The 25,028-nt window shown below is 45.7% G+C and overlaps 1 protein-coding gene across 3 annotated transcripts in view; it reads left to right on the forward strand.

Annotated features, from left to right (window-relative positions):
- LOC129382728 (uncharacterized) overlaps window positions 1–25,028 on the forward strand; it is a 226,573-nt gene that overhangs the window by 79,688 nt on the left and 121,857 nt on the right. For all 3 annotated transcript variants that reach the window (XM_072288856.1, XM_072288858.1, XM_072288857.1), the window contains exons 5-6: window positions 7,882–8,086; window positions 17,500–17,712. In XM_072288856.1, the coding sequence (XP_072144957.1) occupies window positions 7,882–8,086; window positions 17,500–17,712 (418 nt within the window). The remainder of the gene's footprint in view (window positions 1–7,881; window positions 8,087–17,499; window positions 17,713–25,028) is intronic.

A 25,028-nucleotide genomic window follows, 5' to 3' on the forward strand; every position in this document is an offset into this window, starting at 1 on the left:
ACGATTGTAATATGTTTTTATTCCAATCTCCTGACGCCAAATTTGCGTAACCGCAGACGCAAGCATCGGGCGTTGAGCAGCAGGGTTGCCTGAACAGGCCAATCAAATCCTCTCCTCGTTTATAGGAGGTTATCTCTGTTTGCTTTATTACCGGATAACATTACCTACACTGAACAGCTTGTCTTACCTAATTGTCTGACAAAAGGCGAGGAGCACGCTCAAGTAGAGAGGGATTCGATGGGGCCGAGTTAGTACATTGCAAATCGATAACCGAATTAAGAGAGTGGTGCCGGCGTCTGCGATTGGTTCGCGTTCCCTTACTTAGCTTGAGCTGGCTGGTCTTAAGTCGGGGCGTTGTGCAACGGAAGGTGAAGAATCCCACTAAAACGAATCCTCAGTAAAGAAGAGTTGGCAGAGCGAGGTCGTGAGCGTGCCGAAAGTGTTGAAAAACGTTACACGGCCACGGGAAACGTTTTACTGTACGCAAATAAACCCATGCTCGCCGGCAGGTGCAGTAGCCAATGCCTGAGCGATCGGCGGTAGCCATCTTTTATTCCTTTCGGAACGTGACAGCCGTCGGCTGTTCAGAAAAAAATCCAAGTGTGTTCGGCATTGTAATGCATCTTTAACGCACCCACGTCACTTTGACGCGGTGAGTTTTCGCGGTTTTATGACGTCGCGTGACAGGCAGGTGAAGTGGTTGCAGCCTCAAAATTTTTGAACTATAGCCGAGGGCTAATGGCGAAAAGGCGTCGAATCAGAAACAACTATTTTTCTTTTGTTCGGTCCAATCATGCATAATCAGTGTGTACCCGTCATATCAGAAGATATCGCGGTTTTTGTGACGTCACATGACAGACAGGCGAAGTGGGGGTGGTTCAAAAACGTTTTTCACCAATCCGGAGGGCTGGTTGCAGAATTGAAATAGAAAAGTTTGGAATAGCTTTGCGTTATAGCGCCCCAGATGTGGCTTGACTATTGACTGGGCTTGTTTCTCCTCACAACAGCCCCTTTGCGAGGTTAAAGGGAAGCTGAAGGGTTTTCCAGAAAAAATGAGTGGAGAGCTGTACGTGATGGTTTTCAAACCTCCGAATTCGAATATCGCCTCAAAATTGAGCGAAAGAAAGCACAAACAGATTTTATTTCGGCGAAAAGTGCTGCAGCAGATTCGGGCAGCTCGCGCGTCTCGTTTCCGCCTGTGATTGGTCGGGCGTCTCTTGACATCAACAATGGTGTTCGTCCGGACCGGCCGCTGCGGCTACAGATGCAGCACGGTGCAAGGTGGTTTGGCGCTGTTGTTTTGCTGAGACGGAATGGTAAATTTCGATAGCTTGCGTTTCTCTGGGGATTTCGGCGTCGCTCCATACATGTACGAGCCGATTGCGATGAGCCGGCCTCTCGAAGAAGCAAAAGATGCTGGTAGCGAGCAGTGCTTTCGACGCGAACGAAAGTGAAGCGCTAGCCTGTCCTCGTGTTAGAAATGTTCTTTGGTGAGGATCTTTTTTGCAAAGCTGCATTCAGCAATTCAGTGAGTTCGTTTTAGGGTCAAACAACTGTACTATTATGTTTCTGCATGCCTCCTCGAGGTGCTTAAGCGGAGAAGCGATCATCGGCATTTGTGCGCTGCTCCAAAGCTGTCGGCAATCTACACAGACGGTTTATATGCGGGAAAAGCTTTCCGGCTCTTGTAGCACGTGTAGTGACCTTCATCAGCGCATCAACTGCACGCTACTCGCTACCGGAGCCGTAAAGCCGGCGAATTCCGTCGGCTACGTGAGACGGCTGGTTTCTCTCTGTGCGCGAAAGAAGGAGGAACGCTGCGTCCCGGCGTACGCCGGCTTTCAAACACATGCAAACTTTACACTTGCACTGCGTTATGGTAGCTGCATGTAGGCTGCTTCACAACGCACGTGCGAATTGAAAATTAACGGCGGTTTGCGACGAAACCTGCATCAAGGGTGGGGGATAAACAAGCACCTTCCATTCAGCGTGCTAACACGAATGAGCTAGCAGTAAATCAAAATCCAGGTTTGGACGAGATAGTGTATACATAAGGTCTTCCAAAACCAGTTACCACCCGTCCGCCCGCACCCGTCCCGTCTTTGTGTGTTCGTTGCCCCGACCTTATGGAGCTGCGTTTAGAAAGCCTGCTAGCAGCAAGTCGTACTCTCACTCATTCCCGCATTATTGATAAACTCTGGCAGTAATTGTCGTCACGGATGTGGTTAGAGCACAGCACTGATGTTCTTGAGTGCGTTAAATTCTTTCGATTCACAGCAGCCTCCCACTTAGCTGAAAGCTTCTTGCCTTAGGGGAAGTAATGGAACATCGGAACGTCGTCGCGGCCGCTGTTCGTGCAACCGCAGGCTGCACAGAATGCCGGCATGATCGTTCCAGTACTTCAATTGATGCTGCGCACGTCAACTACCACTCTACATACACACAAACAAAAGAATGCAGGGTCGAACGAAGCCGATTATGATGGCACGCACGCAGAAACGAGCACGGTCAAGCACGGTCGCAGAGACTACTAAGGAAAGGAACACCAGTCCTGACGTCACTACGCCGCGGTTTCCGGTCTCCGCTCGCATCGTCAGCGTCAGCAGGAGCGCGCGGCGCTCGACGGGGGGCGGAGCCACAGCGCAATTTTAACCGACGATTACGTCGCTTCTAAGTAAAAAATCGCCCCCCCCCCAAAAAAAAAAAAAAATATTTACCTGCGCGGTTTATAAGGTTCCCGCATCCGTATACGAGCGCCTTATTGAATTCGACAGACTCTTCAGTTTACCTTTAATATCGATGCGAAAGCGTCGAATGGATCATTCAAGGAAAAAGCCGGCGTCCGCTGTCTGTACCAGCCATTGGTTGCAACGTCCCGCAAAAAGCACGCTTCGACGGAGTTCGATTGGCTTGAAGCTACGGCACGAGCGGGCCTCGACGGAGTTGTGCTGGCGAAATGTAGACGCAAGTGCGGCATATGTACCGTGAGGGGAGAGGGCATCGCCGCGACGTCGCCCTCGCTATCGGAAGCCTGTGTTAACGGCATTGTTCGCGCAAGCTCTCGGCTAGGTTCTAACACCACCTCGATAAGGCCAAATCAAAAGGCGCCCGCTTTTCCGCGAGGAGTTCGTAACTCGGACTGCTCATCGGCATTCAATTGGACATTCACGCTTTCGCATTCTCAGCTTATAAGTAGCGCATAGGTGTGCTCGGATTTTTCTTAAACTTATCAAGTGCTAAGTCTTAATTTTTTTTTTACTTTATATTCGAATAATTTTTGCACAACAAACGGTCATGAGGCTCGGTGTTGACAAGAGGGTACACTTTTATTGAAAGCAGGGGCCGTATTCTGTAACGGTTCGCTTTGTAACCGGTTCCGTCTGGCTGCCACGGCAAGGTGACGTTACTCGGAGAAAGAGTGGAATGTCGCGATGCAAGGGAGAGCAATGAACGAACGACGTTCTGTGGCAAGGTCACGTCATTTTTGTCTGTACTTTGAGGAAGCTATAGTAATTGAAGGATGTTGCTATTCCAGTAAAAAAATATTGGTTTGTATAAAACACTTGCACATTTCATTCCCAGTATTAACTGAGCTTCCGACGTAGGCAGCTAGTGGTTTATTTTATGTGCTTTGCTTTATTTATTTTTGTCGCTAGGTGGTGCGCCATACGTTAAGCAATCAAAAGGGTTCTCTGTGTGCAGGCCGCGGCTCTAATATGGTTTAGTTTAGCCGCGGCTGAGTTTCTTAAGGTGTAACAAAGAAAGGCGGGCTAGTTGGTGGTCAATATTAGAATGTAACCGCGCAAACGTCAACGAACGAAGAAGGAAACACACTGATCAAGCGCGCTTGTCCAGTGTGTTTCCTTCTTCCTCCGTTGTCCTTTGCGCGGTTACAATATGCTTCTTAGGCTGGACGATTGCGACGAGAGTTCCGTCCACACACCTCACAACTTCAAGAATCTTGCCGTGGTCAAGGAAGCGTCCCTGTCTGGGGGTTTCTCCTGCAGCGTGTAGAGAAATCTGACACCCCTTTTTCTTTTCCCTCAGCCTTAATGACCGTAACGATGGCGGTAACGATGCGACTGACTGACGGTTGAGATAACCCAATAGCTTCTACGTTCCGGACGCACTGCTGAAAACAACCCGCAGTAAAAAAAGAAACAGAAAATGTAGCGCACACAGCACTTACGTCGCAGTGTCAACGGTACTAAATCTTGTGGCCCGCGATATTCTAGCTCGCCGAAAATCCATCGCACTCTGTTTTTGGGGTGCCTAAAATGCCTCCCGAATTCGCCTTCGCTCATGTACCACGCGACGCACCGTTGCCTCTCGTCTACGTCACTGTCTTTGGCCAACGCTTGCGAGCAACACAACCAAAGGAGCCAATATCGGCATCCCTCTCGTCGCGCCGGCCAGCGCGAGACTAGCAGACGACCATGGTTGCCGTACCAACCCTCAAGATCATGCTCGCCACCGCGCGCGACCCTCCAGCGAACCACTTCTCCGCTGTTCCTCTCGTAGCAAACGACGGGTTCCTTTTCAGATGATTGACAACCTGTGTGGCGACAACAGAATTTGTTGTCACGCCCACCGGGGATGATGACAATGAAGCGCTGACCAATGGCATTCGTGAGAGCGAACCGGTTCCAAAGCGAACCGTTACAGAATACAGCGCTCTTAGTGGCACGTCACACGGAGGGTGGCACGACGGTGGCACGGAACTCAAAAACTAAACCAGCGGTTGCCTTTCCGCCACTTGGCTTGACAAAACATTTTACTTCGAGGTTGACGTTGCGTGAATGCTGCTGTGTATGACCAAGCCAATTCTCGAGATCCTAGATATTATTTTCTAAGGATTCACGTCTAGCACGAAGTTCATCGTTATCTCTGGCTAGTTTGGCATTCTTCACCATTTCGTTGTCTAGCCATGGTAGAGTGTATAAGCTCGACTGGACGAGGACGAAGAAAGAAACAGATACACAGACACAGCGCTTCACTTTCAACTATAGATTTTATTTTCGCACGCGTCGATAAATATATACCGTGCGAGCGGAAACAAACGTAACAGTAGAAAAGAACATTGAGTTGTACGTTTCGTTGAACCGGACACGTGTGCAAGGCAAGGGAAAAAAGAAAAACGAGAAAACATGTACTACAATCGTCACAAAGACAGACCAAGGAATCGTATCTCCTTTTCCGATAGTGACACCGAAGGCTTGCTTACGCACTTTTGCTCTAATTTTGCTATCTCGTAGGCCTCTACAATCTCCATCGTCATCCTGCTACGGGCCTTATACAAAACGGAAGTGCTTTCAAACATGGGCTTGCAGGAACAATATCGGCAGTGAATACCCAAATGACCCGAGATTACCTTAGTGACGTTATAATGATGCTCCCTTAATCTCTCGTTGATGCATCTGCCGGTTTGACCAATATACGTACTCCCGCATGAAAGTGGAATGGCATAGACAACGTTATGAGTACAGGTTACAAATTGTTTGCGATGTTGGGTAGAACATGAGTGCCTTTTGTTATTTTCTGTGTTAACCTGTTTGCATAGCTTCTGTAGACGCTCAGGGGCAGAGAAAACCACGTCTACACCCGATTTCGCCGCTATTCTTCTGAGATTATGTGAAATGCAATGAATGTATGGTACCACAGCAACTTTCTTCGCTCTAGCATTGGTACTGCTTGCATTCGACGCGTTTTTGCACTTTTTGCTTAAGCCCTCCGGGACAGAAGTTAGCATGCGCATCGCGTAACCAGAATCTGCCAGGCGCTTGACCTGCTCTTTGAAACTGGCTTCCATTTTGTGGTCACATAACTTCGTCAAAAAATTGTTAAAGCACGATGTCACTACTGCGCGTTTTACAAGTTTTGAATGGGCGGAATGAAATGGTAGGACTGGCTTATTGCCTCTCGGCTGATAAATCCGGCATGTCATTTGTGGATAGAAGTACAATCCCAAGTCTAAAAACCTTATGAAATTGCCTATGGGGATTTCAAGTGTCAAAGACAAAGGGGACAACACTTTAGTGAATGAGGTTACGGTTGTTGAAACCAGCGAGTAAAAATTGTCTGATTTGTTATTTAAAATGATTAGAAAATCGTCAACGAATCTGAACACTTTCGCGACATTGGTGTCATTTTTTAGGCGTTCATCAAGAACCTGGTCACGGTTAGCTAGAAATAAGTCACTTAAGCAGGGAGCAATGCGCATGCTAACTTCTGTCGCGGAGGGCTTAAGCAAAAAGTGCAAAAACGCGTCGAATGCAAGCAGTACCAATGCTAGAGCGAAGAAAGTTGCTGTGGTACCATACATTCATTGCATTTCACATAATCTCAGAAGAATAGCGGCGAAATCGGGTGTAGACGTGGTTTTCTCTGCCCCTGAGCGACTACAGAAGCTATGCAAACAGGTTAACACAGAAAATAACAAAAGGCACTCATGTTCTACCCAACATCGCAAACAATTTGTAACCTGTACTCATAACGTTGTCTATGCCATCCCACTTTCATGCGGGAGTACGTATATTGGTCAAACCGGCAGATGCATCAACGAGAGATTAAGGGAGCATCATTATAATGTCACTAAGGTAATCTCGGGTCATTTGGGTATTCACTGCCGATATTGTTCCTGCAAGCCCATGTTTGAAAGCACTTCCGTTCTGTATAAGGCTCATAGCAGGATGACGATGGAGATTGTAGAGGCCTACGAGATAGCAAAATTAGAGCAAAAGTGCGGAAGCAAGCCTTCGGTGTCACTATCGAAAAAGGAGATACGATTCCTTGGTCTGTCTTTGTGACGATTGTAGTACATGTTTTTTCTTTTTTTCTTTTCTTCCCTTGCCTTGCACACGTGTCCGGTTCAACGAAATGTACCACTCAATGTTCTTTTTTACTGTTACGTTTGTTTCCGCTCGCACAGTATATATTTATCGACGCGAGCGAAAATAAAATCTATAGTTGAAAGTGAAGCGCTGTGTCTGTGTATCTGTTTCTTTCTTCGTCCTCGTCCAGTCGCGCTCATACACTCTACCATGGATTCTAACCAACTAGCCCGTCAACGTGTTTTAACCGTTGTCTAGCCTTTGGACTAAAGCTGATACATCTTTTTTATGTCTGATCAATGCTTGAAAGCAAGTTTTTTAGTTTATTCCGCACTTCTTGAATGTTACTTCGTAATGTACGTTTGATACTCTGTCGCAAGGACGTCAATTCCTGACTTAGTTCCTCTTTGAAATAATTGAAGTCCGCTCAGATTTTTCGTCCCCTAGTTTCGCCGAGTCTTTAGCCATGGGTATATGTCGGAGCTCTTTCAGATTAAAGTTGAAGTTGGCAGCAGTGAAGGCGTTGAAAAACAAAAACTATAAGATCTTTCCGTCAAACGTTAACACTAACTTGCAGCAGACAGATCACAAGGGCGTTCAGGTCCTGTTGCACGTAATAGGTTACTGCTGCTGCCACTTTTTAGGGTTTGTCAAGAAGTGTCCTTCATGGTGGTTTGGTGATGTGCAGATCGCCGGGATGTTTGCAGATTGCAAACACTGGTGATGGCAGCGCCTACTTGTCGCTGATGTGGGTTTGATATCGCGGTCGGATGGTCTCGCGTGCATATTCCGTCTAGGCGATCTGCGCTGTACCAAAGTGGGTGATCTCCAGAAAACGGAACAGAGGTGCGTTTGTGTCAATTTTAGTTCACCTTACCGCTATTGCTAACCATATTTGAAAATCGAGTTGAAGGCTGGATTTCAGAACTCGTGAGAGCGTTCATGGCACCCAATACCTTGCATTAGTGGTGTGGCAACGCAAGATCGTCATTTAATGATAAGCAATTTTCGATGGCCATATTTTTAATTTGTACTCGCATTGTTTTTGCAGGTTTTCTCCTACGTTAGGCAGGCAGCCCCACGCCTATATGATCGGATGGGGAAACAGGGATAGCTGGGGACTTTACTCCGTAACGGCTGTGAATAAAGATAGTGGACACAAGGGTTGGCTAGGCTACAAGGATCCACAACACCCCGGATTGCCGGCGGGCTACTACTACGTATATTTCTACTTCAAGAATAGCAACACCCTGAACGTAAGTTTAAGTCTTTATTTGGGCGCGGGAAAACGTTGAAATTTATTTATTTATTTATTTATTTATTTATTTATTTATTTATTTATTTATTCCACAAAGGCCCCTGGTGCGGGATTTTACATGAGGGGTGGGTATTACATTTGTACGAGGTCTTCGGTGAATGACTAGAAGCGGCTACGATTGTAGTGGTGCGCAGCTTCGATGGGCAGATGATTCCAGTCGTTCGCAGTTCGACTGAAAAATGAGTTGAGATGCGCAGTAGTGCACGCAGGCGGTGGGTATACAGCTTTACAATGACTGTTGCGGAGCGAAAGGCGATTAGCAGGTATGATAACCGAGCGAGCAACAGACGAGGGGTAAAACCTATGGTAGAGGGACAGGCGCGCTGTTTTTCTGCGTGACTCAAGACTGGGAAGCTTAACTCTGTTTTAGTTCAGTAACGCTAGAACAGTGAGAATAATCTCAAAAAACAAATTCAAACGTGCAGTTTTGGATGGATTCAAGAGCTTTTTGATGGCTAATCTGATGCGGGTCCCAAGCTGCGCATACATATTCCAGCTTGGGAAAGACAAATGTTTGGTACGTTAGCAGTTTTACGTGAGATGGCGTAATCCTAAGGTAACGCTGGACATAGCCAAGAACGCGGTTAGCTTCGTTTGTTGTACTTGCTATATGATGCCACCAGCTGAGATACTGTGATGTGCAGGTGGCGATGACGCTTAAGATAATACGGGGCCAAAAACGACATATTTATATGCTTCGTAGTAAGCTCGGTGGTGGGAGGAGATGTGCGAAGTTGTCTTTACATTTAAAGACATTAACCAAGTATTACACCAGATTTCAATCATTTATAAATTATATTGAAGGCAAACGTTATCATAAATAATATGGATAGAACGGTAGATGACACAATCGTCTGCGAAAAGGCGAATACAGGAGCAGATAGGTAGGTCTGATGGAAATAAGAAAAAAGTAAAGGGCCGAGGACGTTGTCTTGAGGAACTCTGCATATGACAGGTGCTAACGACGAAGTATATCCATTAGTACAGACAAACTGTTTCCTCATGGCGAGGAAGTCACAGAGCCAGTCAAAAACAGAGGAGTTAAGATTTAGGTGAGAGAGCTTGAGGAATAGCCGTTTGTGTGGTACCTTCTCAAAGACTTTCTGAAAGTCCCGGTGTGGTCTATGGGAATATTGTAATCGATGCTTGAGCTGCCGTCATGAATAAATAATACAAGCTGGGTCTTAAAGGATATATCTTTTTGAAATCCATACGCATGTGGGTGAAAGAAGCTAACAGAGGTTAGAAACTTGGTTACATGCGAATAAATGACGTGTTCTATCAATTTTGAGGACACACTCGTTAATGAAATGGGTCGGTAGCTGTTACGTGATGAAGTAGTACCTTTGGAAGGGGGATAATTTTGCCCACCGTCCAGTCCTGTGGCACCACTCCTAATGACAAGGCCTGTTGGAAAACATGAGAAATGATGACACTTGTATAATGTTTGGTATTCTTTAGTACCTTAGCGTTAATACTATCGATGCCTGCAGAAGATGACAACTTAAGATTGTAAATTACTTTGCTGATACCATGGGGCTGAATAGTATGTCGGGCATAGTAGGGTAAACAAATTTCTAGAAAATTGGGCAGTTCATCGCTAGGTTCGATGGCAAATACAAAAAAAAGTGTCATTGAGTAAATTAGGAACCTCTGTTTCAGGAAGAGGGTTATTGTGATGGTCACGTAATGAGACACTTTTATGGTGTCCTCGTTTGTTTTCCACAATTGCTTTATATTATTCCGCAACATGGTAGGTAATGTCGTAGAAAGGAATCGTTGCTTAGCTTCCGCTGCGAAGCGCTGAAATGTTTTCTCTGCTGCGGTGCATCTTGCCCAAGCACATGCGTTGTTAGAAGTTTTGGCAGCTCGAAAATTTCTCTTCTTGTTGCTTGGACGTATTAAACTTTTATTTAACCAAGGGGAGGATACGCGCTTCGTAACATAAATGGTTGGTATGTATTTAATAATCAAGTGACATTTTGATTTTAAACAATAGCCAGTTCGTTTCAACTGGTCTACCCAGAAAACAAACAGGGAACCAAGTGCATAACTCAGCTAAGTCTCCGGTCATGCTGGCATACTCCCATTTATCGTACACTGTTAGTAATTTCCTTTCTTTTTTAGGGTGCAATAGCCTGGCAATGCCCGGAACCGTGAACTATTACGCGATCGATCAATCCAAGTAAAATTGTTAGTGACGAGACATTATCTGGATGTGACGTCAGCAAGAGATCAAATGTGTGCGCAATTTTATCAATAAGTGTCGTTGGTTTCAAGGTTAGCTTTGTAATACCAAATGTGAAGCACCTGTTCAAAATTTTGCAGTCTTTGTCATTCCCTTACGTAGATGATAGAAAGTCAAGGCAGTTTATGGAGGGAAAATTAAAATCGCCGTACAAAAGGGATGGAAGCGTCACGGTGTGTGGACGTTACAGAACAGAGTTATTCGTGTAGCGAAACAACGAGGGAAGATTCAGCATCAGGAGGGCAATAGCATACATCTAATATAGCAGCTGGATATGAAGTTTGGCAGACAAGAAATAAGCCTTTGATTGGCGTAGCTATAGAAGGGTCGACATTTGGGCGAGTTGGTACTGGTTGAACATTTTGAAGGGGCGGTGCAAGACGACGAAGACAGAAGGCAGGAACACACAGGAAAGCGCTGTACTCACCACCAGCTTTATTCGATGGCATAGACAACCTATGTACTACAACCCATAGCAACGTGATCTCCCATCGATGTCGTCATTATAAGTGCGCAAGCAAAAACGCAAAATCCTGTAATATAATGCTACATCGTGAGGTGGTTGAAAAATTAAAATCCATTGTCATGTGAGTGCTGTGTGCTCCTGCCTTCTGTCTTCGTTGTCTTGCGCCGGCTCTTCAAGATGGCGAAGGTATGTCGATTAATGAGCAGCTAAGAGTACGGTGGGTTGCCAGCATGACATCACCGCCACGCCTACCGTCTTGATCTTACCGAAAAATTTCAAAATCTGGAAAAGTGCAAAATAGTTCAGAGTCATCAACTGAGGAGGAGGAGGAGGAAAAAAAGCTTTATCGTCGTCGTCTTCACGCTGCTCGCCTCTTCGTCATCGCAAATACTGTTCCGTAGCAATATATGCCTGCGAATTCTCCTGGAGGTTCTCTACCTTACCGTGAAATAAAAGTTTTGTTTGTGGTTTAGTTATCGTTTTTTCAGAAAACCGTTAAAACTGCCGCATAATGTTTTGTGCGCTTCTAGTCGAAATAACAGCTTCGCTGTGAAAAAAAAATCCATTTTTGACTGAATGAGAGTGGTTGTGTATGCTGGCAGAATTCTATGGAATTGACTAAATGTTTAATATTGCAGTGATATGAACTACTTTGACCATGTTTTTACCATAGAATATGCAGATATAGGCATCCTCTATAAAAGTGATTTCCGCAATTGTTTGTTTAGTTTCCGAGGTCACGTAAAGAGTTTTAATTTTAGAAAGTAAATGGAAACTATGAACGTCCTTTTAAACTGGCAATTATTACCTGTGCCACACCGTCTGAAAATTCGCCTGCATCAAGCGGGCCTTTGTCACTGCTTGTTAGAAAAAATACGTGAGGAAATGGATGCGCTTCTACTTGAAAATCACCTAAGGGCTCCGGCGACGTTGTTACCGCCATGACAGTGAGAGCTTGTGCAGTGTGAAATATCGTTTGTCGTAGTTGCGAACCAAGTTGCATGGGTGCAGGTGGGAATGCACTTTCTTGAGCTTCAATCGAAGTGTTCTTGCCCAGAATTCTCCTCGAATGCAACAAAATGGAGTGTCAGCATGTCTAATACTGCACCCGGTCCATCCTCAGTGTAAGACATGCTGCACCTGATAGCTAGCATATCTATATGGCATGTCCGCCTTTGCGGATTTTACATCTTGTTGGGTAAAACAACTCAGGCTGTACAACAACTCAGGCACAAACTTACCAAGGACTATTATGTTGTGACGGGGCATCAAATAAATGGAAAAAAAATCTGACAGAACTCTCTCACAATGGAAGTCGACGTTATTGTGCTTTGCATTGAATCGATGTAGGAATACGCCGTATGGGCCAGGCCGGCTGCCCAGGTGGCGCTGCGGAAGTGCCGGTCAACAAGTATATGGCGCGCTTTTAGGTTTGAGATAGTACAAAACGCGATGCCTTGCTGGTGAATGCATGGCTCCGCGGTATATCTGCTCGTCTTAGCTGCGTCGCGGTGGGAATCTTAGAGAATGTTGTGCACGGGAGGCTTTGCAGCGGGCCTTCCGTCGCCAAGGAAGCAAAGCGCCCTCCCGAATGCGTGCACTGCGCACGAGAAGTCGCAGACGCCGTTTCGGTGTGCTGTCGCTTTCATGCGCCTGCTGATCAAGTCGCGCGATGCCAAGCTGCAACGGCTGACTGCTGCACTATGTGTCTATATTCGCTTAAGCACGAGCGCGAACTCAGAACCGTTGCGCGATAAAAATGAATTAGTTAAACAATGAAACTAATATAATTGTTGGCGTTAGTACCGTAACTCTGTTTGAGCGCTTATGGTATGTGTGGACGTGAGAATGCCGGCCACATGCATGCTTATGTCGCAAAAGCACCTTTCCAGACATGGCAATCACTAAATACTGTGATTGAGTGCCTGTTGCCTTAGCGCTGACGCGCAGCACCTCATTTTTCTTTGCGGAAGAAGAACAACGCCATGGCAACAGTTTCGTTTGTTGTCATTCATTTCATTACAGTAACATATAATATTGCAATGCCTGTTTGAACAGCACTTTTTATACACAGTTCCCTATCTTATTGCTGCAACTGACTGTGCCACGTCAGTCGATCATTTTTCTTTCGCTTGTTTTCTCAGCAATGCGTTATGAAACAGTTTCAATCGCCTTAGCTGTATGAACTTTCACTTAATTAGGTGGGTCCCTTCACGAAATAAACTACTTTTAGGTCCTGCAAATTCTTTTGCGGGGTAGTTTTCTAATAAAAAAAAATCACCCGCATGTACCTTTAGATATGACTGCATTTTTCACGGTTAAGCTGAAGTGGGGCGCATTTTCGACGAAATGATCGAGAGGCTACTCTCAGCGAACGCAAGTACCTTTTCCGATAGCTGAAAACCAAAATAAAACGGTGAATAAAACCTGAACGCACACACAATGCAAGCGAGACCGGCTGTATGCAGCCCGGTGACAGCGTAACTTAATGCGAAGATCTGCGACTTGTATACTACTCAGCCAATTTTGTCGCTCGCCACCAAGTCGTCGCACTCTGTGTTGAAAATTCCAGTGTGTCAGGCACATGACCCACATAACAATTCACCATGCATCAATAACGGCGTTCAGCTTGCTTGGGGACAGCGCGCTGCTCAGCATGGTCTGGCGCGTTAGTCTAGAGTTTGCTACCAACTCGCCGCGTCCTCCCGTCTTCATCACGGTTTGACTGACAAAAAGCGCCCACACTCCAAGACTTGTGCTGCATTCGGTAGCGCAATACGCTCTACGTACGCGTCGAGCACTTTTCGAGTGTGAGAACTGCGAGCAAAACTCAAAACAATGCACAAAACGAACAAGACCCATGGTACTCAACGGGACAGCGTATTTTCCAGGTCGAACGCTGCCTGGTCTCCGTGGCTAAGACCGATCACAGAAACAGACTGGGGACACGAATATCAGAAATGATCTTGCACGTATGGATGCTGCTAAAACTTCGAGCGAGATGACCGCTTCCTGGCCAGATTGAACACGGCCGTGATGTACGATCAATGAATACAACGCAATCCCAGAAATGGGAAACTGCAGCTTCCACCGTGATTCAAAATAAGCAGCGGGAGCGCGGGGGACTGCCCTAGGGTACCCAGGCACATAATGCTGAGCACTATTTTGCCATCACGACAGCTAAAAACAGAGTTAGTAGTTAATGTTATTCCTTATCAGGCACGTACCCAGCATTTCTTTTTCTTTTATTTGGGGGGGGGGGGGGGGTGGGCCCGATCCCAAGGTATCTTTTCTATGCAAATGAGGGGGGAGCGGTACCTTTACAAGTACAAATGTGAATAATGCCCACCATTTGCCATAAAGACGCCCAAACCAACAAATAGAAATGAAATAAGGTGTATCTCAGAGGTAAGCCCTGTGAGATACACCTCACCTTTGCTTAGCAAACAAGGAACCACATCAAATAGACTGGCGCAGGAAAGAAGCGCTGGAAGAACATTGCCAAGGACAAGTAAACAAGCGAAAGTGTAAAATAAAGATTTCTAATAGCATTTTTTAGATTAGCTCTGGAAGAATTATAGAGAAATATTTATTTGCGGAATAATGAGAGTTCTTTTGGATTACTTGTTTACTGCTCTACCCTCTTAAGTGTCAAACTCCTATAGTTATTTGGAAAGTTGCCTAACCATGCGTGGCTGCCACTGCCGCACAACCACGTAGAGGGCAGAACGCTGCGGTTCTAGACGTACTGCGCCCACCACGGAAAGTTATAAATATGGCCACATAAGCACAACAGGGAAGTATCGGGCGGTTTCACTGATAAGTGTAGAAGCGTCCTTCAAAACACATAGAATTATTCTCCACTTCCTGCGGTTTTTTTCTCTAGTTCCTTTTGAAAGAAGGATTTTCATCCATACATATTTTTAGAAAGAACGATTTAATTTGTTAATTTTCGGTTTTCCTTCCTGTTTGGCTGTTACCCTGGCTCTATCCCATAGTAGATTGCTTAATTTCTCAACTCCCTGCGACCCTTGTTTCCAGTTGCCAATTTTGCACGAAAAGTGCTTTACAATTAGGGGAAACCAAACGATCTAACGGGTAACAGCTTTATTGCTTGTGGGCTTAAGGCTTATTGCAGGATTTGATGATGGACGCTGCTTCGCACTATTTTAATTTGCATCTGGTCTAACCCACATCGCGGGTACATGGTTCCGAGGATCTGCCAGTGTCGCGGCGAGCCATCGCTGTAGGGAATAATGAAGCAAAAGGAAAAGTTAAATGCAAGTGGCGTTTTCTCCGGCCACCAATCGTTCTACGAGAATGCAGATGAGCTGATTACGAACTGAAACCTTCTCCTGGTCCCTCGATCAGTCTAAACAAAGAATGTTGAACTAACGAAGCAACAGTGGCGCGCGTGACCGTTGAATAGATGGTGGCAACTGAACGCATCTCGATTTAGTCGCGCGGGCACCTAATCGATGAAAAAAACTGGCCTTCACACCCCAGGAGAAGCCGATAATTACCGCCATACCAAAGGAGTGAAAAAGACAGCAAACTGTTGACCGCCGAATAGCTGTCATGTCTCAAGATTGCTTTGGCGGCACTTTAGGTATTTAAGGAGTGGCGGCGTGGGCCGGGAGGGGGGTGGGGTATGCCGCTTAACTTCACGGGGGGAGGCACCCCGGGCCGCTCTCTGGGTACGTGCCTGGCTGAGCCTTAGCATTGCCTCACATGGACCATCGCGTCGTGGCAGAAGTGCACAGAAGAATGTTTCCTTTACAACGGCTAGTCAGCATAGGGACCGGTCTTGAAAGTTCGGCTGCTGAATAGGAGGGTTCGGACATTTTGCATACGGACGCGGCATCCCAGCGTGCATCAGCACCATGTCTACCAGCAGAGACGACATTTCCAAGCACTCTCTTCAGGCTTAAATAAATAAAAAAAATAAATAAAAGAGGCTCTTAAATAAGTTTGCACCGTTTGAGGCGTATCTTGTCCCTCGACAATAATCATCTTTCTTGCCCGCCTTTCCTTTCTTTAACGCTGAAAGCCCGGCACTCCAAAGTCACGAACGGCACGCGCGTTATCCGCGTGACATAGCATTCTCGACAAGAAAGTAGCGAGCGTGGCACTTTCAAGAAAGCAAACGGAATCAAGGCAGATGACGATTAATGTTGTGGGACAAATATGCACCTTAAAGGGCGGAACTCTTTCAAGAGTGTATGGAGAATTGCAATATGTACACTATCACAACCCGGAACGGGACCTCCACAGCCCAGCACCTGCATTTCAGTCGTATAGCAAAGCAAGCACAGTACGAGCCATATGCACAAACTGCGAAACGCTGCCGCGGCGGCGGCGGCCGGGATGCACGGAGGCAATCGCAATCCATGTAAGGATGCGGAATTAGAAAGTGAATTGAGGATGAACAAGGTGCATGCCACGGAGCCACGTACCACCGTTGATCGTGAGCAACGCACGAGCAGGCCGGGCCCGATGCACGTGCACATAACGGAGAGCTAGAGCTGGCGCGACATAAAGTGGCGTTGGTGGAGAAAAATTTGTAGCCTCACCTCCGTCGCTTAGAGAAGCTGGTTCGGGTAGTCGCACAGGAGCTGCTGTCGCCATCGATCATCCCCGACTACTCCAAATATGTCCTCGGAATTATATGCCTCTGTTCGATGAAAAACGAGAAAATGTCGATGCATATTTTAGTAGGTTCAAAGTAATGACAACAGGAGAGGACTGGCCTAAACGCAACTGGGCCACTTAACTGACAATGCTTTTAGTGCTCGAGAGTCGCAGTGTTCAGACAGTTGTCCCTCATGGAATGATTGGATTATGATAAGGCCAAGAAGCCTTCTTTACAACTATTGCAGCTTATGGTCGATGGCTACCGGGAGAAATTCTGTTCGAGCAAACCAGAAGACCTTGAAACTAGTAGGCAATTTGTTCGCCTTCAAGTATACCTACATCACTGGATTGAAATGTCAGATATAGCCATGGCCTTTCATGGTATGTGGGGCCTCCTTGTAGTCGAGCACTTCCGGAAGAAGTGCCATGTCAAACTTGCGTTATTTCGCAAAGAAACAAACTGCAAAGCCCTAGCGGAAATGTTGGAAGCGCGCGACCACTTCATCGACGCCCAGAAGCAACGCAATATGCTCCAGAGAAAGGCCTATGGTACTACCATGGCAACGTGAAAGCAGACGAGGCAAGAATCCTTCCGAATCAGTGCAAACAAAATGTTTTCTTTGTGACTGAGTGCGACATGACGCGCAATGCGTACACCGGATACCTCGTAGTTCATTAGCGTTACATAATGCTTGAAAAGGCGGGAGCGCACTCGAAGCAGGCAGATAACTAGGTGATGTCATGGAATAGACAAATTGAAGATGTACGAGGAGTTCGCTGACGCAAAGCAGGGGTAATTACGGAAAGCTGGTGGATGCACACCCCTGAAGTGGACAAAGTACAACGTTGTTGGTGATCCGGTCGATTGGCAGCAGATTCACGAATTCACGAGATATCTTTCCTTACTAGTTGAAATGCTTTTTGTGAATACGTGTCAGGTGTACAGGCGATCGAACACCGATGTCATGATGTACGTAACACTAGTACCTTTTTGTATGTGCAGGGCTGGGTAAACAACCTAAACCTGAAGTCGGATAACCAGCACCCTTACGATGTAAGCAAGGTGTCAACCGATGTAGGTTATGGCCGGACCGGTTGGCATGATGCGCTCACTCTGGAAACGCACTGGGTTGTCTGGGGAAGCGCTCACAACCAGGGCAGTTCCCCAAGCAAGAGCCTAAAGGATCAATTGTTCCCCAAGAACGACAGCGGCAACGTAAGTGGCTATGTCATAATTTTAAAGCCGGTGAGCATTCTGTGCACCCAGAAGAACTGTTCTTTTAACGGGTTTCTGCTTTCTATCATGTAATAAACTTTCTTTAGATGAAAAGAAGCTTAGCCACCTACAAGCAGGCTGTACTCTGCTTCTAAGTGGTACCTCCACTTAGTTCGCAATGTCAGAGTACCATATGTACTAGGAAACCATAGTGAACTTTAGACCACACGTACACCCGTATTGCAAGGGTTAGGAGGGACGAATGAGCGCGAATATCTCAACAACTTTTTGGTTGCAGATGACATTGCCCTGTTCAGCAACATTTGGCACAAATTCCAAGAAATTATTCAGAACTTTAACCGCGACAGTGTAAAAGTGGTGTTGGAGATTAATAGACCCAAGACAGAGGTAAGTTAAATAGCCTGGCAAAGGAACGAGAATTCATGATCGTAAGAGAGCCTCTAAAATCTGTGAGTATTGGGCTTATCTAGGTCATTTATTAACAGAGGACCCTCACCATGAGAATAAAACTTATAAACGAATAAAAGTGCATTCCAGCGCATACCGGGCATTACAAAATAATGACTGGGAGCTTACCGTTGTCCTTGAAAGAAAAAAGTACGATCACTGCATTCTACCGGCACTAACATATGCGGCAGAAACTTGGAGGTTAATAAAGAGTCTTGAGAACAAGTCAAGCACCACATAAAGATCAATGCGACGGAAAAAGTTAGGCCCTGACACGTTTTTTGAACATAGTGAGAAACATTGCCATTGGAAAGGCTGCAGTGAACATGTCAGGCAAATATTAATGCACTGCGTGCAGCAGGCAATTTACCATTTCCTGTCAAAGACAGCGAAAGTTCATTTCCTCTCGCTTCCGCAACGCCGTCATGCAGCGTCATCGAAGCAGCTGTACCCACCAATGTTATTGGATTAATTCTTGATCGCAAGAGAATTCTCAGCAATACGCAGTTTTAAATTTTGATTTAAATAACTTATAAATATATTGTATCTGCGACCTAAAAAATCATGCGGATCCCGCACACTGAGGGATTTGGTGTACGCAAAGTTTTCTATGCTGTTGCTTTTGATTCACGGTAATTAATGGTGGTGTTGACAGCGAATGTTTAGTTTCTTCAGCGTTTAGTGTAGTACGAGTAGGAGAGGGATGAGTTGATGTTAAAAGTTACCTTTCGTGTAGCTGTTTGATTGATTAGTTTATCAAACACACAACGAGACGTGCTTGCTTGAAGTGTTGTGCACCATCGCTCATAACCGCCGTGAAAGTTAGCATTCTCATTGCCTCGCACAGTACATCGCATCGTGGAAGAAGTTATAAACTTTAATTGAATTATGAGGCTTTACGTACCAAAACAGCAAACGTATTAGGACGCACGCCGGATTAGGACGCACGCCGATTAGGACGCACGCCTAAATCTAAGTACGAGAGTGCTTTTTTATTACTGCCCCATCTAAATGCATCTGCCGCGGTCGGGATTGAATCCTACACCTTGAGCAACGCCATAGCAACCAAGCTACTGCTTAGGGCACACAAGTGATTGTCGGACGTGTGGCCGCTTCCCTAGCGACGCCTAAACGCTATTGTGCTTTACTGCGGCTTTGCGTCTGTACGCCCTGTGTCAGTTGCCTGCTTGAAAAATTTGTAGGCTTTCGCCTATTTTACAGAAATAGGAGAAACGTACCGTAGCTTGAACATACAGGTTTATCCTATTTATGCAAAACCACGCTAATATCTAGTAGTGGCGTTTTCTTGCCTTTTTACGTTGCCGGTTTTATCCCACCCACCTTCCACGTATGCAAGCAGCGGGCCAAGAGTGGAAAGGCTGTTGTTCATTTGCTTCGTGACTGCGTAGGTTTTACCCAATCTCTGCCTCATCTTCCTATACCTCCTCTCTAACATTCTACCAACATCCCCTGTGGACTATTGCACATTAGTACAAAGGCAAGCATGGTAGTTTTTGCACTGCTTTCGCGAGGGTTCACAAATAATTTCAGCCGTCAAGTACTGTGGTGATGCCCAAGGAGCTTCAGAGGGCATTGTGGTGGCGCCATGGAAATGACCAAACGAGTTTTTCGCGTCACCTTTCTTCTCTGCCACGCCGCTGCGATGTATATGCGCGCTCTGAACCATCTTCCGTCGCGTCTTGCAAACCAGCAATGGCAGCAGCAGCAGCAGCAGGGGAAAAGTCGAAGGAAGATGCCAAAGAAAGATTCGCTTGAAAAGACAGAAATCAATTGATATTTGCACAGCGCGTAGCCTCCGAGATACCAGCGACATGCTGCATAGCGTCGACTTCTACCGCGGCCGCCGGAAATGCCGCGACGGCCCTTTTCGCGGCCGCGACACTCAACTTTTTGCAAGGGCTTTGACCTCTTGTTCTCCGCTGTGTAGCTTAAAGCGCGCAAGTAGAAGACGAGAAGAGAGAGAAAGAAGTTTATCGATGCGAAAGCCCCACTCATATTTGAAGGATACGAAACAAATTTGGCGGCGTAAGATTTATGAGACGACGCTCCTTAACAGTAAGGGCATTCTATGATTAGTTGAAAAAGCATTGCAGGGCTGCTTTAAGCGACAAGAAGAGAGTGCTGTCGATATGAGAGCAAACCTTCGCAGTGTAATTAAGCAGACGTGCCTCGTGCTTAAAGCCGCAGCTCGAACACGACGACGACCCGTGAGATGATTGTGAGAGAGCTCGTGCCTTTCGTTGCTGCTAGGCTACTGCTACACTTATTATCACTTTTCTGATTATATCTCATTACATTTTGTGGAGGTTGCTGGAATACCTCAAGTCACCATGGAGCTCCGCACTCGTACGTTGGCGAAGGTTACCATCACTGACGGAAACAACCAGCGACTGAACCCCTGGCTGCCCCTGTCACCTATGCAGCCGTTCCCCGCCAGCGCGACCCGGCCGTCTTCAGCGGGACCGCGGGACCGGGGAGCATGATGTCGAAGACTGGCAGTCCTCCTAGGAATGTGTAAGCACTAACAATAAGTGGGACGACCAGACGGAACTGAGCAACGTCACATTTTATCCTGCCGACGTCGCAAACCTATGGTTCAAGAATCACGAATCTGACCTCTCCGATTTGGTCTGCTTCAAGACACATTGCACCGAAGTGTTTGGCCGCCCCGCTGTTCGCAAACTACACGCCGTACAGGGTCCATGTCAGCGAGCACAGCTACCGGGTGACTTTTTCCAGCTATAGTTGAAGATGTATTCGAGCTATGCAGTCGTGTTAATCCAACCATGTCGAAGTATGTTCTGAAAGGCATTGAGGACGACGTGTTTCAAATGGTGCTGGCCAAGAGTCCAACCATTGTGCCCGTTCTCCTCAATATGTGTCAGAATTTCGACGAATTGCGCCGCCATCGTAACATTGCCCGCCGTCTGCCTTCGTACTTCAGCTGAAGGATTTTATTCTTGAGGAAGTGGACCGACAGCTATTGCTGCTCCTTCATAGGCAGGAATTTGCCCCAACACTGATTTTGGCCATGCAATAAGCCATCTCTAGCGAGATATTTGACGCACGCGTCTACAGTCTTAGCGTGGTACCGTTTTAGTTTACCTTTAGTTGCAAGTAACCTATATCATAGAAGTTACTAGGTTACTAAACCAACTTGAAATGTGTGTTCTTGTTCATTTCCGTCGCAGCTTGAGGTTACATTTGCCGAAGTAGCTATTTTAAAGGTTACTGCAATGCCAAATGTCTCGTAACCTTTAGAATGTAACTTATAAAAAGAAAGTAATTCGTGGCTCAAGGGACCTATAGTATGGATTGGAAGGTTGCTTGTTATTGTGTCGCATTACTATCCTGATATGACATTCTCACCTAGGACTAACGTGTAAAATATGGTGTGCCGGCGCGGGACGGAAGCAGGTTGGACTAAATTATTACGTTATTGGTGCCAGTAAGAATTTGATTTTCGCAATATAAAAAAAATTATCTTGCTTGAACGCATGCTCAAGTCCACCAGCAGCAATTCCGTGGTCAACTATATATACTGCATACGCGGCATTATAGGGCAAAAGCGGGCCACAGTAACATTAAACATACACCAGAGCATATTATGGTGAGCGATGCTGTGGCATAAATTATAACTACGATTCGGTGCGGTCGAAAGTCCCCGCTACCGCTGCAGACATCTTGTGCTGTAGTATAAAACCTACCTGCGCAAAAACTAAACCCAGAGGCATTATGGTGATTGAACATACATTTGTACCCAATATTTTTTTTCATGCTTCCTTTAGTCGTGTTTGTATATCTTCTCCTGAAACATGACACCCTTTGACAGCAGGACGCACACGGAAGGGAACACTGTAAAAGCTCGACGACCGACACAATAAAAGTGTCGAGCAGGCCCAAAAATACTTTGTGCACTGCAACAGAGTGTAATATGCCGCTGTGTTGTTTCTTTTTTTGCTTTTCTTACGCATAAGAGGGGGTGGTCCCTAAACTACAGCAGATGTGGGGTTCCTTAGAGAACGCCAGACACGCACAACTTCTGCCCGCTCGCTAACGCGCGAGAAAGACGCCGCTACATTGACTGTCAGCGGGCGACAGCCGCTCCAGTAAAGTCTCGAGAGACGAACGGGCGCTCACTTATGAGGCCACAATGGCGGCCGGCCAAATGAGCAGACAGAAAGTATACAGATACAGAAGAACAGCAACATTTCTAACTATACAATATTAGAATATTGATATACGGTTGTGTGACACTTTGACGGAACGGTAGCTTCGGTATTCTTTTTATTTGTGCTCTATAAATGGATGTCAGAATCAAACGCGCTTCAGCTTTAGCCAAACACGAGCGCACTCATATATCCTCTGCGTTGTGTAGCTCTCAAAAAGCATGCCGGGGAGAGTATCACCAATGCGGTCTTTTTGTAACGGCTGTGTCGCGCCTAGTTTGACCGCTTTCACCGCGTTTAAACGCTCTCCGATTTGGTGGCGTGCGCTAACCAAGCGTGTTGTGTGTCTGAATCGCTCGTGACGCGTAGAACATTTACGAAAAAGACTCTTCAAGGTGCGCGAGCCGATGAAATGAAGCATTGCCGCTGTGGAGCAGCGACATGTTTGGCGCGCTACGTGGCCGCTGCAAGGAGCCGCATTGCCGATGGACAATGGTAAAAGTTCTTCGCTCACGTGAGAGTGGTGAGCATCGCTCATGTTGTGACTGCTGTAACAAATACTGAAGACAGTAATAAATGTGATCCAGGTAAGCAATGCTTCTTGCTTCATTATTTATTTGCTGGTGTGCTTGTGTTTGTGTCGTATATTTCACGGTCAATTCATGCTCATGCTTACGCTACTCAATTTTATTAAAGCGCACTACTTGCTCGCTTCATAAGCACAGTTTTTTCTTTTTAGTCTCTATGAGTCACCGTGTTGGTTATTCTTAAAGATCGAGTATATGTTGCGCTTTGGTGCGTACGCACAGCATAAGACCTCATGCACGAAACTGGTGTTTTGTGCTGACATGGTCATATGTTTACAACTGAACTGTAAACTATCCTTAATTAAAAAATAATAATTGCAGTAATTCAATTTGTAATCACCTGAATAGCGCTTTTACTGTTAAACAGTCACATTCCTGCAGTGTGGTTTTTGTACTGGAGTGGAGTGCGAAGTGACTTGGGAATTGATCTGCATTATTAGTTAAAATTGAGTAATAATTTTTTCAATATATCATCTTGAATTTTTATTGTTACCGAAATTTCCTTGATAGGGCATATTTGCATTCTGCGTGTTTAATTACATGTTCTGTGGCTATATTTTATGTGTTTGTAGTTGATTTAAGCCTCTTTTATTACATGTTAACAGCTGTTTGCAGTGCGACTTAAACAAGTAAATGTAAGATTCTAAGAATACTATTCTGTCCTTGTAAGCTCCACTGCCCAGCAAGGAGATCGGAGAATTAACAACTGTCATACTGGCCGCAAGGACTTGATTGTGCTGTCAACAGGGCTGAGATCGTCTTCCTTATCATAATCTAAAACTTGTATGTATTTGTATTTAGGCATATTGTACATGAACCTTCAATAATAATGTTTATTTGCATCATTTCTGGTGCTGCTGTAGCAGTAGATGGGTGCTGCCACGCAGCACTGTGCTCGACGGTTTTTTCATTATTGCTTCATGGCCGTGAAAAAAAAAAAAAATAGAGCAAGCTTGAGCTCCCAAACTTTCCGCGTACAAACGAACGTAGCATGTATAGATGCTATACGTGTCCTGTTAGTGTCACATGGCCTTCTGTGATCCTGATACATTATCTCAGTAAAACACAGCGTTAACATTGCATCAAGCTTAGTCGATAGCTTGTTTAACAAGGTCAACGTGCTTTAAAGTAGACTTGGAAAGTTAATACTTGTGGTGCCAGCAATAGAAATGTATATAAAAGCGTGATCAAAGTCAGCAGCCTTTATTTTCTGTTTGCAATATGAGCATTTAATTTACATACCTACAAAGGTTATCTAGTGAGGTGTAATTTATTTAACGCGATACTTGATATTTGTGGTGTAGTGTGTGTGTTCATACAAGTGCCACAATTGAAGTGCGGTTATCTTACTGTTTCGCATTACTACACATTGGACAGTATGTCTGAAATATTGGTCTGGTATGTTTGCTAAGATTTTAGTATTAGCTCACATGTATGCAAGCATTGCATCTATTTCTTGCATAAACATGTATGTACGTGCAATTTGAACATCTGTTCTTAATTTTATTCTTGCTCAGTTACAGCGTGAAAGGGCTGCATTTTTTCTCTCCCTGCCTATTTCCCTATAATACTGAGATGGAAGCGCTGCACATCGCTCTATGGTAGTCTTCTTTTCTGAGATGTTACACATAATCAAACATTTATAACTTTGCATTTTCCATTTGCCATATTGCATTTGGAGTCTCTTTGGAGCCATATTCTTAATGTACACTAGCGTGTGAAACAACAAGTGGGCATGGAAAAAAAGCAGCAATGCAGGCCCCTGACACGCCTTTTCGATTCTTGGTGCAGATACTGATTGTCATTGCCGCATGGAATGAACCATCCGGTGCTGCCTTTGTACGGTCGTTGCAATTTGTACCGACGGAGACCACAAGCACAAGTTGACAAGCGTCATTACTGGATGGCCAACTTCAGCTCATCGCACCGTTTCCTGCAGCCCCACCTCGATCTCACTTGGACATGGCCATCGGCATCGACAGATGCATCCCCGGCACGCTTTATAACCAGCCGGCAGTGCTCGCGCTCGTTCAGGGGGCATGGAAAAAGAGCACCAATGCAGGCCCCTGAC

Source organism: Dermacentor andersoni, chromosome 6 (assembly GCF_023375885.2).
Source record: "Dermacentor andersoni chromosome 6, qqDerAnde1_hic_scaffold, whole genome shotgun sequence".
In the NCBI taxonomy this organism is placed as follows: Eukaryota; Metazoa; Arthropoda; class Arachnida; order Ixodida; family Ixodidae; genus Dermacentor; species Dermacentor andersoni.